The 17,704-nt window shown below is 29.8% G+C and overlaps 2 protein-coding genes across 2 annotated transcripts; one reads left to right on the top strand and one right to left on the bottom strand.

The window, feature by feature from the left end:
- Positions 1-1,093: 1,093 nt before the first annotated feature.
- Positions 1,094-7,381, bottom strand: LOC106791680 ((E3-independent) E2 ubiquitin-conjugating enzyme UBE2O). Its single transcript, XM_014757522.1, has 8 exons — positions 7,024-7,381; positions 6,571-6,744; positions 6,332-6,490; positions 5,384-6,067; positions 5,098-5,308; positions 4,837-5,020; positions 2,721-4,717; positions 1,094-2,639 (listed from the first exon to the last, which is right to left on the bottom strand). Exons 1-8 carry the CDS (start codon positions 7,243-7,245, stop codon positions 2,284-2,286), a joined length of 3,987 nt encoding a protein of 1,328 aa, XP_014613008.1. The 5' UTR covers positions 7,246-7,381; the 3' UTR covers positions 1,094-2,283.
- A 966-nt stretch (positions 7,382-8,347) lies between these two features.
- Positions 8,348-17,473, top strand: LOC106791681 (omega-scoloptoxin-Ssm1a). The gene is made up of 4 exons (XM_014757523.1): positions 8,348-8,509; positions 13,663-13,818; positions 14,138-14,278; positions 17,011-17,473. The coding sequence occupies exons 1-4, from the start codon at positions 8,443-8,445 to the stop codon at positions 17,211-17,213; spliced, it is 567 nt and encodes a 188-aa protein (XP_014613009.1). The 5' UTR covers positions 8,348-8,442; the 3' UTR covers positions 17,214-17,473.
- The last annotated feature ends 231 nt before the right edge of the window (positions 17,474-17,704 follow it).

The raw sequence follows: 17,704 nt of genomic DNA, 5'->3' as shown, positions 1-17,704 counted from the left end.
CATCAACATAATATATAGTACTCATCTAATTGCATATAATAGAAATGTAAACATTTAATAAATATTATTGTTTCTTATATAAAATCATACCATGAAACTTCATAAATTGTTTTCATTAATTAAATAGTCCTTGAGATTTCAGAAGGAAAAAAGATAGTATACCTAATTAAGTAAAATACAAAAATTAATAATAAAAATAAAAAATAACACTACATTAAATGTACCGAATTATATGATTATGAGTTTGCTAATGATCATTAGTAATTTAAATCATTCTTAATGTATCAAATATGGAACACAAAAATTATAAAACATAACAAAAATGTGTCATTAGCTTTTTTATATACACTTATTGTATCTATTAACCAGAACTTTCTTTTCCAAATATAAGAATTTTTTAAAAGTATTCCTTTTTTTTAAACACAAATATATATATATATAATTATCTTATTACATATAGAACATTTTACATTTAAAAAAATTATAAAAATAAATTCAAAATAATATTAAGAAATGTTTTGATCTAAATGTGTATAGATATATATATATATTACCGCTAAAGTGTGTAATTTAGTTATTTCATGAAATATCGAAGCGTTTTAGGGAAAGCATACAATAAGAATTTTATTATACACTTTACCTGGTTATTCTATGTAATAATCAGACGCAATTAAAGCATAAAATAAAAATTTGATGTCAAATATAAGACAAATATTCTTCGATTGTGTTTAAAAAAAAAAAAATTCATGTCTATACTTACTGTAATTATTCTTCCTGGTCTACTAAGACCAAACCAGAAAGTTTAACGAAAGTTTATAAAAACTTACTGTGAACATTTATTTTACTTTTCAAAATATTAAAATTCTACTTTATAACAATAAAACTATTCAGTTTAATTGAATAAATTTAGATATTTTTTAATTCTTTATATTTTTTTTAGAAGATCAATTTTGGCTTTTAAAATCAAATTTTCATTATATTTAAAATATCGTAGAAAAAATAAAATTAAGTATGTTTTTTTTAAATAATTATACATAACAACGCTTTATATATAAAATACAGTACGAATACTCGCTGTAGGTATATTTTTTTTTTTTAAAACACAATCAAAGAATAATTTTCTAATACTTTTGACATCAAATTTCTATTTCATGCTTTAACTAATGGCGTCTGATTATTGCACATAGAATAACTAGTTAAAGTATATAATTTTAGCTTATTTCATAGTTTAGCGGATATTTTGGATATTTCACGAAAACCTAGTTATTCTATGAAATAACGGATTTAACGTTTTAACGATAACATATATACTCTATTAACTTAAATATTTAAATAATTGTTTTATGAGTTGTGCAATATATTTTGTAAAAATTCATTTAGAAAAATTAAAGATTTGTTCTCCACTAATATGCAAAAGAATTATATTAATAATGAGACTTCTATTATGGATAATGAAACGTTATAATTTTTATTACATATATACTATTTTCTACCAGAATCTTTAACATTATACTTATCTGTGTCAGTTAGTTTTGTTTAAATATGAATTTTTGTCTCTAAACTACTATCTACTGCAGTTAGAGTTTCTTCATAGTTTTTTCAATGTAACATTAATGGATGGCATATAATGACTTTAATATAATTTAATAAATGATTTATTCTTAAATAGATAGGAATTTTTACTAAAAATTTACTCAATGAAATTCACTCGTAATTAATAACTATTATTATCATATCTCTTAATGCTATTGCAAAGTATTTAATGTTGACTCGACGTATTGCTAAAGATTAGTATATCTTTTATTTTTTATCATTTCGAACATCCAATGTATTGAATTATCTTTCTTGTATGCTCAAGATCTTTTTCTTTTACAAATATTTTTCTGTTTAATAAGGCAGCTGTTTATTGCTGCCGATTTATAGAACTAATATATATGTGGTATCACGAAATGGTTCATACCACATATTAATTTTATATTTTATTTTTGTAATTGTACAAAGGAGTGCACAAGAATAGCATATCACTTTTTTATATATATGTCCCTTATACAATTACAGTTGTATTACTAAATGATTACTAAACAATATCAATATCCTAGCTGCGGAGCAATGACAGCGGCATTTCTGTTAGGAGTTTTCTCATTATTAATGTTAATATTAATAAATAGATATCATAAACATTTTTCAGGATCTAATTTAATAAATTAATTCAATATATTACCGAAATTTCGTATAATTTTCGCAAAATATGCGCTTAATTTTGGATATATGTTTACCTTGTGGCTAGCTGGTACTTCTTTCTGATGAATTTTTTTTCCTTTCACTTGGAGTGATTGTAGGGGAAGATGAAATTAAGCCTTTTCTTAAATTGCCATTTGATAATGATTTACTATCTGCTTGTACACAGCTCCTACTGGTATCGTGTTCTGATTCTTTGTTTTCTATATTTGTCCTTATGTTTTGATGTTCTTGAATAGTATTATTTATTGTTTCTCTTGTATAATTTGGTAAATTGCTTGTCTTTTGTAGTATACTTTCTTTAAGAAGTACATCTTTAAATGTTGTCAATGTTTTTCTAAGTGTGATACAAAAACCTCTGGAAGCCGGTATCAAAGGAAATTCAGGCAGAATTTTTTGATCTAAAAGAATAAAAATGAATGTATTTTGTTAGATCCAAAAATAAAAGAATACAAACAATAAAAATACACATTAGCATTTACCAATTTCTGAAATTTCCTTAAATGTGGTTGGTGTAACAGGAGATAATGGATGTTGATTATTATGTTGTTCGGATATCTCCATCCAAAGATCTAATCGTTGTAATAATCTTTCTGCATGTCGTTTGAAATGTGCTATAATTATGTCTTTAAACACAAGAGGTGGATGTAACAATAATTTAGTCTGAGCTTGAACCAATTTTAATACTACCATTTCATTATACATTCTAGAATTTTCTCTGCCTTGCTGAGAACCCTTTTGTTTTTCAAAACCAGCTTCATTGAAGTAGGGTTCTGATACAAGAATAAGACCTTGTATAGAGACTATAACTTGGAGTAAAGTAGAAGAACTAGTCCATACTTCTGTTCCACGACCAGACCATGTTCCAAGAAGACTCACACATACTTTCCCATCTTCATAAAGATTGGGGTTAAGTCTTTCACTACAATAAGAAATATAATGACATAGCGGTGGAGCAGCAGGATAGTCTGCAGACAACTGAAAGTCGAAAAGAAAAAGTCCGTCCTCGTATGGTGTTTTTTCAGGACCACGGAACATCACAGAATATAAATCTATACGATCTTCAAAACCTTTTACCCACACTCCCGGTGGAAGGGAACTTCTTAAAAGTTTCAGTTCTTTTGAAACCGTTCTAAAGAAATTAGTAGGATCTGTAGGTTGGAACATTGTTAATTTGAATTTATGACTATCCGGAGCAGTTTCTTCTATGGAGAATCCTTCACCTTCTGCATAAATTAGTGGTGGTATATCTACTATAGATTCGAGTGGTTCTGACAATGTTTCTACCTGCTTTTCTTCTTCTTTCTTCAGTTTTTTATGAGGCGATGAACCTTTTGCCGCATCTGATAACGATATTTTTGATAAACCAAAGCGCTTTGAAACTTCTGAATGCGCCAATACTAATTGAGCTTTTATAAGGGTACAAAGTTTTACACAAACATGTGAACTAGCAATATGAAAATTTGCTTCGTGCGTTTGCGTTTTTGAAGTTTTATCTATTTCTGTTTTTGCTGATTCGGTTGCAACTGCGGGCGGTAAACGTTCATTATTAACATCCTCACTAAGTAAAAAATCTCCACTAGATTCACTAGAACCCGATTCTTCTCTTTTGGAGTTCTCTGCAGAATATAATCCAGAATCTTCAGGACAGGGATTGACATTAATCAATAATTGATTATTTGATTCTGCTTCTTGTTTGTTCTGTTTTCTATTATTATCTTCATTATTTTTATTGCTAGCTGTTGTTGCTACATCCATTACATTAGTTACTATTCTTTCTATAGTACAAGGAGTATTTTGAGTAATATTTGGATTGTCTTTACTTATATTTTCTTCTTCTGATCCATCAGATTTTTGAGTAAACAGTCTTGTTACTTGATCTGCCATTCGTTGTGCTACGTTTGCTCTTCCACGTTCTCTTACACGTTCGAGTAATCCTTGAAAATGACTTTCATGGAAAAATGACGTACCCATAAGTTTATCCATATATCGACAGTCTTTATAAACTTCCAGCAATTTTCGCATTACTTCTGTAGTTTGCAATGACGGATTTTGTGTAAAAAGTTCTTCTAATCTCGACATTGCGATTCTAGCTTTTTCAATATGTGCAGCTAACTTTGGTTTTATAATTTCTAGTTCAGTTTGCTCTGTTGTATCAGTATCAGCAATGATACAATCTTCTAACTCAGTTTCCCATGAAGCATCTGATGATACATCATCCCAAAGTTCTCCTTCATCACTGTCATACTCACCAACTTTGTATAAATCTTGTGGCCAGCACATACTAATATGTCCATCGACCCACCATACTTTAACACGACCTTCTGGATAATTATCCAATACTTGTCCAGCAGTACATCCAACATCTTCTCCTTCAAAATTAGCTATACGTATTACCACTATACCGGGCCTATATTGAAAATCAGGATGATCCTTCAAATCATAAACACTTACTTCACGTTCTTCTAATAAAGTTGGTCTATAACACAAATTTACCATTAATAAGTTTCAATTATTAAATAGATTTAAAAAAGTGAACCATACTTGTTATATAAATTTTTGTCTATGCAATTGATTAGAAAATGATTTAATACTTACTGTGGAGTTTGACTACAAGTATATGTCCTAAACCATTTTATTTTAGCAGTTCGACCTTGGTGATCGACACTTTGTACAACACCATATATTCGAGATTCTTCTTTTTGATCTAAAACAAAATCACCTGGGAAAAATTCTTTATCATCCAAATGATGAATCGGATATAACTGTGTTGATGGAATACCTACAGAAATATAAATTATTCTATATATATCTTAGGAACATTGGCAAAGTCATTAATATTAAATTTGATTTGCATACCAAATTCTACAGAACCATCTTGCCACACAACATTAGCTTTTGTATTGGTCGAGAGCGTTTCCACAACTATCTTAGTTCCTGGAATTAATGGAGCTGGTGGTACTTTTTTTTTGGCTTTGCACAGTTTCTTTTTTTTCAATACTTTTGTCATTAATGCAGGACCTTTTTTCTTTTTACCCATAGATGACATACTGGAACATCCACTGGATAACTAAAAAAGTGATAAAATTCAATTTACGTGATTAAAATTCAATTGTTTCATTTCTTTTATTAGTTGAATCCATACCGAACCAGTGTCACTCTGAGAACCAGTATCTTCTGTATCCCAATCATCTGAACTTTCAGTATTTTGTACTTGTGGAGGTGGCATCAATGTATTACTACTTGTAATATTTTGTAAATTATTAATATTGTTTTGTGTACTGTCTTCTATGGATTCTTCACTCACGTTTTCTTTTTCTTTTCCCTTTTTTTTCTCCTCAACTTTTTTATCATTCGTTGTTTTATCATCAGCTGGTTTTGTGACATTAATATTGGGACGTATTTTTTTTGGGCTATGCTTAGGAACTTGAAAAATATCTCTTTGTTGTTTTTTCCATTGTTCTCGAGTTATAACATTTTCATTGCCCTTAATTACATAATAATTACGATCACCAACTTGTAATGTAGATGGTTCAAAGACATTAAGTAACTTTAACTTTTTTAAATCCTCTCCTTCAACTACAAATTTTGGTTGAGCTTCATCAGACCAAACTCCATCTTTTGAATATGCTCTACATTGCCATTGAACTCCTACCCAATCAGTTTCAACTTTCTCTACGATTACTTTGGTTATTTTCTGTGGTTTTGTCTTCCTTTTCGCTTTCATTTCTTTTGTACAATTAATCCATTGTGCTTGTTCAAGGCAGTGAATAGGACCCCATAAACTTTGACCAGGATAAAATTCAGTAGAATGCGGAAAATCGTTGTCCTAAAATAAATAATATTTTATATAAACTTTAATACACAATTAGGCAACGACTCAATGAGTAGCCAAATTGATAATACCAGTTTTAGAATTTTGTATAATTTTACTATAAAAATATTTGATTAATATTTAAAGTTTTGAATTTATAATAAATGTCCTTAATAAATGGGCTTAACACCACTAAGACTCTGTCTACTATTTCTTTTGTAAAGTTAATCGATTTGGCATATGAGTGATTTAATTGTTAGAAATATTCCATTTTCTTACATTGTCCCGTTTTTCTTCCAGTTGTCCCAGTGCGCGTGAATCCATTTCATTGATAACACAACGAGATCCATCAGGTGTAGCTACCCAAACTTTGAAATGTGTCATTTTAATTCCACCTACCCACGAATCCATACAAACTGCAATCTCTGTAGCAAATTCCTTTAAATACATAACACAATGTGAGTAGCATAAGTAAATAAATATTAAAAATATATGATTTAATAAATCACACTACATACTTCTAAAGGAACTAAATCTTCGCTCCTGATATTGGTAAGAACTTGCTTGGTGCCGATAATTTGGATGCACGCAGTAAGCTCAATATCTCTACAATATCCTCTTTGTGTATCTTTTCCTTTAATCATACGACGCACAACATCACCTGGCATTAATGTCCTATCAGCTAAATGCACCTACATAAGATACATTGTAAATAATATATCGAAAAAGTCATGTATTATATATGAGCATGTCAAATAAAAAATAAGATTTCTTTGAAAATATATCGTTAATTTAAATTTGAATATAATTCCAGTTGTCAGAATTATATATTATGATATGAACCAAAAGATGTCGTTTTTGGCAACTATACAAATGCTCAACGTGATTTTGACAAAGACGATAAGAAACGTTAGTATTAATGTTCGATTTGTTCGGAAAATACGTTATCCCATATCGATCAATTTGCACACCTTTTTAGAATTTATTAATTCTTCATCTCCAGACGGATGCCAGACAACACGGATCTCGCCCTTTTTTCGTTTAGGATTTTCCTCTCCATCCGAACTGTCGTCGGACATATCCTGATCATCGTTTTCCATGATGATACCGAAAACGACGTTGCCTTTTTTGTCCACTCGATAAATGACATCCTCGTAAAAATACTGACATTCAGGAGCAACATTCGTAGCCATCTTTTCTCTGCTTACTGACGTACTAGGTTTTTGCCGATGACGGCTGATGAAAGGTTACATATAATCAGGGTACGCAAGCCTCCGTGTTAACGGGACGGCTTGCATTTAGTTACCATTGTCTTCACAGAGGTCTCTTATACTTTTTTGATTATAGCGCCTCTAGTAGCTCTCTTGCGAAAATTAATTTTCTATTATATATTATTTATTATATGCGCGATATATATATATATATATACATATGCATATGCGCAGGTAACTACATATATATGCGCAAGGACAATGAATAAGTCAAATAATTAACTAAATTGATTGATGTTATGATTTATTGAAGTGAAAATTTCTTTAAGCGTACCGTTTACGCACTTTTGGCAGGCCAATTAATAAATCTGATTCGTTATATGTTCCGATGTGAAACGCTTACTCGAATAAACTCGGGGGAGCCGGAGTTTGCCCAGCGAGATAAAATAAATAGACAGCTGTGCGTCGCTGCTGTATCCTGCAGGTCCTGCAGTGTCCTGTAGTGTTTAGTTTTGTCGTTGAATGTTTTGGTTTAATAGTAGCAATGACGTGCATGTATAAATATTTGAATATGTTATTCTTTAAATAATTTAATAAATTGTCCATTAGATTTTTAATATGTGAAAGACTGATTTCTCCACGAATTCCTTTACTGCAAATTAGAAGACTTCAACATGTTTATAGCTAATATGAAATGTATGGACAAGTTATTAATGTTTCTATGAAAGTTAACATGATAGTCATTTCTTTACCCAGGAATATTAATGATGATTATTACATTTGTTTACACATCAAACGAAAAAAAATCCACAAATCGAGTTTTTTTACATAGATTGATTAATTAAAGAACTATTATAAAAAATGGCTGCATTACTTGGTAAATACTTAACATGATATTACCATAAATTATTATCAGCATTGTGCTAAAGAAATAGTAAAATTACGGTAAATTCCAAAAAATCTAATTGTATGTTTATCGAAAAATCGCTTTTCATTCAACGATAGTTTGTACGCGTCATCAAAGCAGATCGGCAACATTCGGCTAAATTCGGTTCTAGTCGGATAATAAGCCAATAAAATGATTCGTGTATCGTAATAGTTAGTAATACTCGTGAGGCAGCCTGTGAGGCTGCTGTGCGTTTTTCAACAGTGTCAAATATAAGATAAAATCGTATTGAAATGGCTATTAAATATATTATGAAGATGTTTACGATACTCGTGATTTCTTTACTTTACATCGGAACAGGTAAGATAAATAGCGCAATGTATACGAATATTCTTCTGAGATTAAAATTTATCAAGATTAAGACAATATATGGGCGAGGCATAAATAACAGATTTCTCCATAGGTTTACGTGGTTGATATTTTTTGAGAAATTCAATTACTTATTATTATTTTCACTTCAAATATTTCTATGCTAAGGAAATCTTAACAGGTGCACTTATGCATTCAACTTGAAATGTTATAAGAATACAAATTATAGTATCGCAAAATTTTTGTGCATTTAAAAGTTAAAGTTTTACATATTATAAATTATACATTTGTATATATAATTTACATATAGATAATTTGTTTTTATTTATAATTATTTTATTTATCTTCTTTTGAATGTAATATTTAATGAATGTATCATGTTAATCTTATATAATTATTTAAAACGATTCGCAAAGAAGTTTTGGCAAATATGAATGTAAGTATCTTGTATATGTATACATACAGTGCGCGTGCATGTGTGTGTAAGTATGGTGGTTCGTAGTTTTTATCCAATAAATACTTAATTTCCAAAGAATTTAAAAAATACTAATAAATATTATGACGTTGCAATTCAGAATATATATGTATTTAAACATAGCATGTTAATACAATTACATATAACGAGTGTCTCATCGTTTAAAAAAAATACGATTATTTAACTAATGTAATATCTTGCTTTTAGTTAAAATTGTATGAAAAACTCTAAAGGAAAAAGTTGTACTATTGTAGAGAGAAAATATAATGGTTATGTGACGTCCCGCCACGATTATAATATCTTAATTTTATTTTTTCCCTTGCAATATTCAATCTTTCTCAACTTTTCCACTACGTGGCATACCAGGAAATCTACTCCCTTTTTCTCGTACCTATTCGACCTATTCGACATTTACGACAGTACACGCGCCATCCAAAAGTGCAACCCAGGCGTAATCCTGGACATTCGTCCGCTACTAATAAGAAGGGCGGATGAGCGTAAGGGATGTACTAAACCCATTAGCAGGAACTAAATATCTATGACGGAATAAAACTAAAAACCATAGGTGCCAGAGCGACCTAAAATAAATATTAAATCACATTAATCACTGCAACTGCATGATAAGGTAAATTCAGCCTCCACCTATGCGACTTCTTATGCTTCTTAATGCTCGCGGTAATGATTAGGACAGCGAAATGCGTATGGGAGAATAGGTGCAAGTAAACCCCCATCAGGAATAATGTTGGTCTATATAAGGAGCTCTTCTTCGGCCCCCGAGTCTTTTATCTTTATAATTTACGTTGTACTTGTCTCTCGTCATAATTTTCGTCGTCATTATAATTTTTGGTCAAACGTCGTTAGTCGTGTTAATAATTATCAATCGCCTTTCACTAAAATCGTTATATTGTAAAATTACTAAATCTTTATCAAAATTTTGTGTATCATCGCGTCAAAATTAATATTACGTGAGCGTGTGCTAATTTCGCCAGCTGCCCCGACCAGCCGAGAAACAATAGAAGATATTAGAGGCCGATCGCTCCCGAGAAACTATTGTAATTCCCCGTCAAACGTAAGCGAATAACTAAATTTAAGGCCGCACAAGTATTACCTGTATTGTAAGTAAATGATTTTCTTATTAAATACTTAGAGAACTAGAGCTACGGGGTGAACAGAAATTAGCGCTAATCTCCTAATATCCCTCGATTTTCTCCTCATTCCTTTCATTCTTTCGACATCCTCATATTATTTGTTATTCTTTATTGTGATTTAATCTTTGGGAAAGACGAACCTGCCTGTTCCTGGCTAAACTCGGTGCATGTAGAGTGGCTGAAACAGGCTTAGCAACTAAGTTCTAATCTAACTCGTCTCAGGACGTAACAGTTGAAACTAATTTTTTCTCAATGTCTTTTAAATCAAAATTTTTTAACGAAATTTAAGGTTATCGATGTTTTTCTAAGCAAAATTTACATCTAAAGATAATTAAAATTTCCGAAAGTTATGCATTATACTTTTCTATAACCAATAATGCATGTGTTTGTAAAAAAAGAGGTAAATAAACAGAGACCATGGACTGTAAATGTGTGTTACGGGATTCTATCATCTAAAATCATAAATACTTATTTTATTGAAGACACTCTTACGAGAAAAAAATACGCAACATTTCTCAGTGATATTCTCCTGGAACTTTTATTAAACAATATATGTGTTACCAACATGATATTTGTTCTCTATATTATTCTATTATACAGAAATATGCAAGAAAAATATTAGATAGAAAGCAATATTGGATAGATCGTTGGATCAGATGATGAGGAACTGTGGAGAGGATTGCTCGTTCCTTTGACCTCACTCCATTAGATTCTTATTTATGGGGTGAACTTAAAAATTTATCACGAAAAACCAACGACATCTGAAAATATGAAACAAAGAATTTCTAGTTACATGTCAATCGATAACATTACGCGGACAATAGAAAATGTGCATAGAAAATTAGTTAAAAGACTCCAATTATGTATTGAGGCAAATGATTACTATTTTGAATACATGTAGTTTATGTAATTAATTCAAATTTCCTAAAGACAATATTATTTACATTTCAATACGAGTATGTAGCCCAATTTGTTTTAATTATTTTTAAATGTAAATATCTCAAGTATAAATGATCGAAATGAAATATAGTCATTAAAGTCATTAAATTTGTTTTCTTTTGCTTTAAAAGAATACAGCAAAAAAATATAGAGTTCCATTTTAAAAAAATATTAATAAACTTGAAGTTTCGTAAAGAATAACCTTGAGAAACAATTTTTTCAACCATTACATTTCTTCCCTGCAATAATGCAACTTTTTCTTTTGAAATTTTTTTGTGCAATTTCAAACAAAGAAGATATTTAGGTGATCCTATTCAGCTTAGACAACCTGTGTATAATAATTAAATTATTACATTAATACAACCGTTTTTATACGAACTTCTTTTAATATGTTGACTGCCATGGGGTTCACCGGTGACCAGCGACGTGTGACCAATAGTAAAAATACATAATAAGAGTAAATGTCGATACTGATAAATTTTTAAATAATACCATTATTCCTATAATGGTTTGTGTGTGTGTGTAAGAAATTTATGCCATACAGAACATGCAAAAATAATTTTATTAATATAAGGAAAATATATATATTATTTTTGTGTGTACACAGAGCGATAAGTCGCATTGAAACACGGTAGACAAAGAAAAAGTGAATCAAAACAATCTACACAATATGTCGCCACTTTTTTAGTGCAATTCTTAGCTCTCATTCTCTCTACTTGTTTTGAATTTCTTTCATAGCACTCTTTGCAAAATCGCCTTACATTCACACACTTCTTGGTTTTTTTCTAATTCATAACGATGTTTTTTTTGTACGTAATTGCTTGATGAAATGCAACCTTTATCATTAGAACATTTCATTAAATACATCCCTAACTTCATCCTAAAATCAGGAATTAAAATATTTTTCTAGTTTTTGGTATAACACCACTTACAACACAAGTATTCAGTAAAAGTTCTATTACCAATTTCCTGTACACTTTATAGTTTGTCGTCGTGGTGAACTATAAACAGTCATTTGATCAGAAAAATCAACTTCCTTAAATTCTAATCTACTACTATTTTTGGACAGTTTGAAACAATTGATAATCGTAAAAAAGGTCTATAGTGCCTTGGGGGTCACCAGTGACTCCCACCGCGAAAAATGCATTAAATACCATTATACAACTCACCTTATCTGCTATAAAAAATATTTCAACATAACATGCATTGCATAATAAAAAATTAATGTTGGCACCATGCGTAAATCACGTAAAATGCGCACGGCAGTCAACGTGTCAATTTCCCACTTTTTTCCCCTCGATTCCCATTGTCTTTTTAGACGTATTTTTTGAAAACATATCTATCATGTAAAAACAAAATTGTAGTGGTTTTATTAATTTAGTTACAATATTTTATTATTCATTTTAAGATATGAATCTATAGTTGCAGTGTTGTTATAAAAATATATGTCAACACAATACCACCAATCCAAATACTTATTCAAAAAGAATTTGTAATTTTTTAGTTTGATAAAACTGCTTGTGGCACACCCTGTATTATACATATTTACACTTAAAGAAAGAAAAAAATAATGAAGACTCATTTTACTGCAATAAATCATTTTGACTTGTTTTGTTCTAATATAATGAAACTAATTTCAATGATTATTATTTCAAAAGATTAAATTCAATTCCTCGAAATGTGAATTTCGGTATATAGCGAGTCACAAAATTATTCGTACACCCTCATTGTTAATTTAAAAAAATTAATATTTCCGTGTAATGCAGTTTTAAGATTCTTATACATAGAAACATATTTTAGGATTATTATACATTTAAAACGATATAAATTTGATTACATAAGAGCATGTTATTATAAGAAAAGTTTAATTTTACATAAATAATAAAAAAATTGGTCTCACCACAGAGTATGCACAATCTTCTTAAAGGTACATTAAAATGCAACTTACAAAAATATTAATTGTATTATTATATTTTCTGTAGATACAAATAGTTTTATACAGAGGTACTCAATCTTTTTTCTTCATGAGCCGCACATTAACGCCGATTAAAAATCAATGACTAAAAAAGAAAGGTCATCCAGTTGAAAAACTATAAGTGTATTTAAACATTGATGCTATCTTTGATTTTAATTGTTTACTGATTGTTTACAAGGGCGATCGGTCTTTAAACAGTAACTGAGAAACTGATGACTAAAACAAGTTATTGGGTTAGAAAACAATAGGCGTATTTAAAACTTTCAGTGTCTAGGTGGGGGATAAATGGGCGGCAGTCCATTTTGGCTTAAAAAAAAATAAAAAGAAAAAAAAGGAAATTCATGACTCTGGTCTTGTAAAACCAATTTTGTTTTATTTATATCACAATTCGAAATTTTAATAATTCTAAATTAGTTTCTGTGTATAAGAATTTGGGAATTTGTGATCTTTTATTAGATTTTATTTGAACCAAAATAATAATGAAAAAAGAAAAGCGTGTGGAACCCATAAAGAAGTGAAGCATCTTAAAGCCCTCAAAATCTTTCACTTTCCGTGTCGCTTGAAAATTTTCGAAAACTATCTTTTATTTATTATTCATATTTTTTAGTCCACAGTATTCGATGTTACCAATGCACCAGCACGAACAACACACATCCTTTTCAATGCAACGAATATCTCACAAGTGACATTGACGTAGAACCAGAGTCTTGCGACGCCATTTTCGGAGCACAGTACTGCGTGAAACACGTTGGCCGATTTGAGGGTAAAACACACGACGAAAAATCTTTTCAATTTTCGAATATCGGTACCTGATGGGTATTAATATATCGCATAGCATGGTGGAGCACTGGTGGAACGTACAAAAACTGGTTACTTCATATTAATAACTAACAATGTAATCATTTTTTTAACTAATTATTATTTGGGTAATTTCGTGTTTACACTATATAAATGATAGATAAATAGGAGATTGTATCTAGAAGACTGAAATCTGATGAAAAATTGTCTATTGTTGTTCATTGTCATACGGTGTCAATAACAGCGGTGATCAATGAAAATAACTTAAATCGATCATATTGTAGCCCTGGAATGTTACCAATGTACATCCGCGGACGAATGGCAATGCTCCGATGGTGAATTAATTAAAAATTCTCTACAACCGATAAACTGCAGTCACGTTTATGAGGCGCATTATTGCGTCAAGACCGTCGGACGATATGGAGGTCTTTATTCGTGGTTTATTCCGTTAAATTATTCGATGTTGTATGTGCATGATCGTTTATTCATTTCTAAATTAAGCATACTATGTGTATATTGATATATTGAACTATAATTTTCTGTTTTATTCAAGAATTGAGTTTAATATACAGGGTGTCTTGTAACTAGTGGTATAAGCGAACAAGGGGTGAGTCGAAAATGTAGATTAAAATATTTTCATCTAACAATAAGACTTTGTTTTTGAGAAAACTAGATTTAAAAATTTGTCAAGTTTCGATTCGACAGATTTCACTATCTTACTCTCGGATATTTCGGAGAACATTTTTTAGCTTTTTAATATGTTTATAAACATTGTAAATATAATGGTACGCTTATCAAACGAGGCTTTTAGTTTCCAGGGTTGCACGTGTACTCGAATTTATTTTTCTCGAAAAGGTAACCGTGGACGAACAAATTTTATTCTATATTTTCGACTTAATTTTTCATATAGAATCACTCCTTTTTCGCTTATACCACCATCTATAGAACACTTCATATATGAACAATTAATATATAGGGTGTCCCAAAATTCGCTTTACCGAATAGAAAAATTATAAATATTTTTGACACGTACTTTGAGTGTCAACATCATAGGCTCATATTTTTTAAGCGATACTATAATCGAAGGTTAATATCTTATAAAGTCAAAAACAATATATTGTAATTCCATTAAATCAATATCATCATTTGTCAATATGATTCTTCGTTTTATTTTTATTTTTTCGGTAAAGCGACTTTTGGGGCAGCCTGTATATGTATATATCGTTAAGTTATAAAATAAACGATATAAAAATATTAAGTGTAGCAATTAATTTGATGCCTTAATATTAAATTCATTGCATTTTTTTTCGTCCAATTTTTTTAAAAGGCACCGAATTAATTGCTACTTCTAATAAATAATTCTAAACATTAAATAATTGTCCTAAATTTTAATAATCTACTCGTGTCACGAAATCTTGTTATTGCTGAAAGTTTTTATCTCTTATTTTTATTTCTTTTTACTAATTCTTGAACGCTTGTCTTATTTAAATATACAGGCCACCAAGATAGCTCCGAAAGTATGATAGTAGTAGAAAAGTTTATAGAACAGAAGTTGCATGAAAAATTCAGGATATAATATGACGTCGGTTTTTTTTTGCTAGGTTTAGTCGCTTCTGAGATGAAAGGGTTAAGTTTGTTCTATTAAATGGAATGCTATGTTTTGGTACTTATTTTCTGATAACGGCTATTGTGGCGAATCCAATGATGTGTAACATTAAATACAGTAAATATTTATTAAATAAGGAGGAATTCATCAAACCTGACTATGTCCGACTTTTCCGTCCTTTGTCGGACACCTAAAGGATAACGCAACCTTGATGCACGCACGACGCAAGCACGACGCGAAGGAGCTGTATCGTGGCCGGCTGGTTCACTAGACTTAACCTTTTTTGACCTTTAAATACCTTAATGTTGCACATCGTTGGATTAGCCATGACAGCCGCTGTCAGAAAATAAGTACCAAAACATACCATTCCATTTGAAAAAATAAACTTGACCTATAAATCTCAGAAGCGACTAATCCTAGCAAAAAAAAACTGACGTCATATTATACTCCCGAATTTTTCATGCAACTTCTGTTCTATAAACTTTTCTGCTACTATCATACTTTCGGAGTTATCTTGGTGGCAAGAGTTAGTGAATCATCTTGTATATGTTACCGTGAAATACCGAAATTGGAGAATGAAAAATGAAGAAATTTGGTAGTGTTGACAAGCGTCCATGTGAATCTTGACATTTTCCAATTTCTGTCTTTCACGGTAGCATACATATATATACAGGGCGGTAAAAGAATCCAATATTTTAAGGACTAATAATACTCAGCAAGATGCATAAAAATGGGTCTAAATAACATGATTCGTAAAATCAACTTTTTCAATGTAAACTGACTTTTATTATTTATGAGCATTCAATGTCGTAAGCGAGTCTTATGGAAACATATTGAATCTATAAAAAGAAATACATTAGTTCAAGGTTGTCAGAATAAGTTCATTATAAAAATAAGAATAAAATATTACTAAAATCAACAAAGATTACTTCATAGATGCAAATATAATATGTATAAATCATAGATATTTAATATGCTTTTCTTCAATTTGAATGCAATTTTGACATCTATAGATCATAGATTGACTTATACTTTGTAATACTTCTTAAGTTAGTGTGTTTCTAATCAAATTCCTCTGTGTGCATTCAATATGTTGCCAAAGACTTATTTACGATATCGAATACTCATAAATAATAAAAATTTATTTACATCGAAAGGATTGATCTTAGGACTCATGTTAATTAGACATTTTTAACTCCTTTGGTTCTTAAAATATTGGATCTTTTTTTTACTACTCTATATATATATGTTTAACACTCTACTTGTATCATTTCGTTTCATATAATATGTTTAATTGTGTGTTGTGCAATCATTTTCTTTTATCTATGTGCATGAATACATGGTTAGCAAAGATATAAAGTATATAGAAAAATAATACTAACTTATTATTTATGTATATAACACTGTGTATAGGATATATTTCCATGATCGATCACATTCTCATCTAATCATAATTCAACCACTACTTCATAACACTTAATATAAGAAGTTATTATATTTTTAAAAAATATAATTATGTATATATACGCGTATTCATATATATTCTACCAGGTGGAGTCGGTACAAAAAGATTTTGCTCAACCTCGAATTTGGGAAATTACTGCAACTATGTGCAGCAGCCTGGAGATAAACTACAATATCGAACATGCGTCTTTACCTGTGACAGCGATGGATGCAATTCTGTACCTTCTTTAAGGTCTACAATTAGTGTTTACGTTATATCACTTCTTTTGTTCATCCTATCTTACAGATAAAAAAAACAGCAACGTAAATAGAAACTCTATCATATTCATATATTATTAAATTTTATGACAATACATCTCGTCTATACTTTACTTTGTAGTATAATAAGTAAAGTATAATTTACGTATATAAATATTTCAATCATATATTTCATGCATGATAATTTTTCTATTTCTTTCTTTTTTTTTTGACAACGTTCTTTTGTCGACAAACTTTAAATAAGACATTAATTTTTAAAGCTTATTTTTAATAAATGTGTAATCTTAAATCAAACATAAAAATATTTTCTTATTATAAATAATTGGTTAAATTTTCTTTGGCATATTATTTTATTATAACGAGCAATACAACAAATATTAAGAACATATTATTATAGAGCATACATGACATGTGTATGTGTATTGTATCTACTCTCTTTATGCTATTTATCTATATTATATAGTAGACAAGTAAAAAAGTAGCAAGATTATATGCATATTATATTGTTTCTCTTGTTTTTAAA

The sequence above is a fragment of the Polistes canadensis genome, unplaced genomic scaffold (genome assembly GCF_001313835.1).
Source record: "Polistes canadensis isolate GaletaPanama2010 unplaced genomic scaffold, ASM131383v1 scaffold_330, whole genome shotgun sequence".
Lineage (NCBI taxonomy): Eukaryota > Metazoa > Arthropoda > Insecta > Hymenoptera > Vespidae > Polistes > Polistes canadensis.
This window is presented reverse-complemented; position numbering and strand designations above follow the sequence as displayed.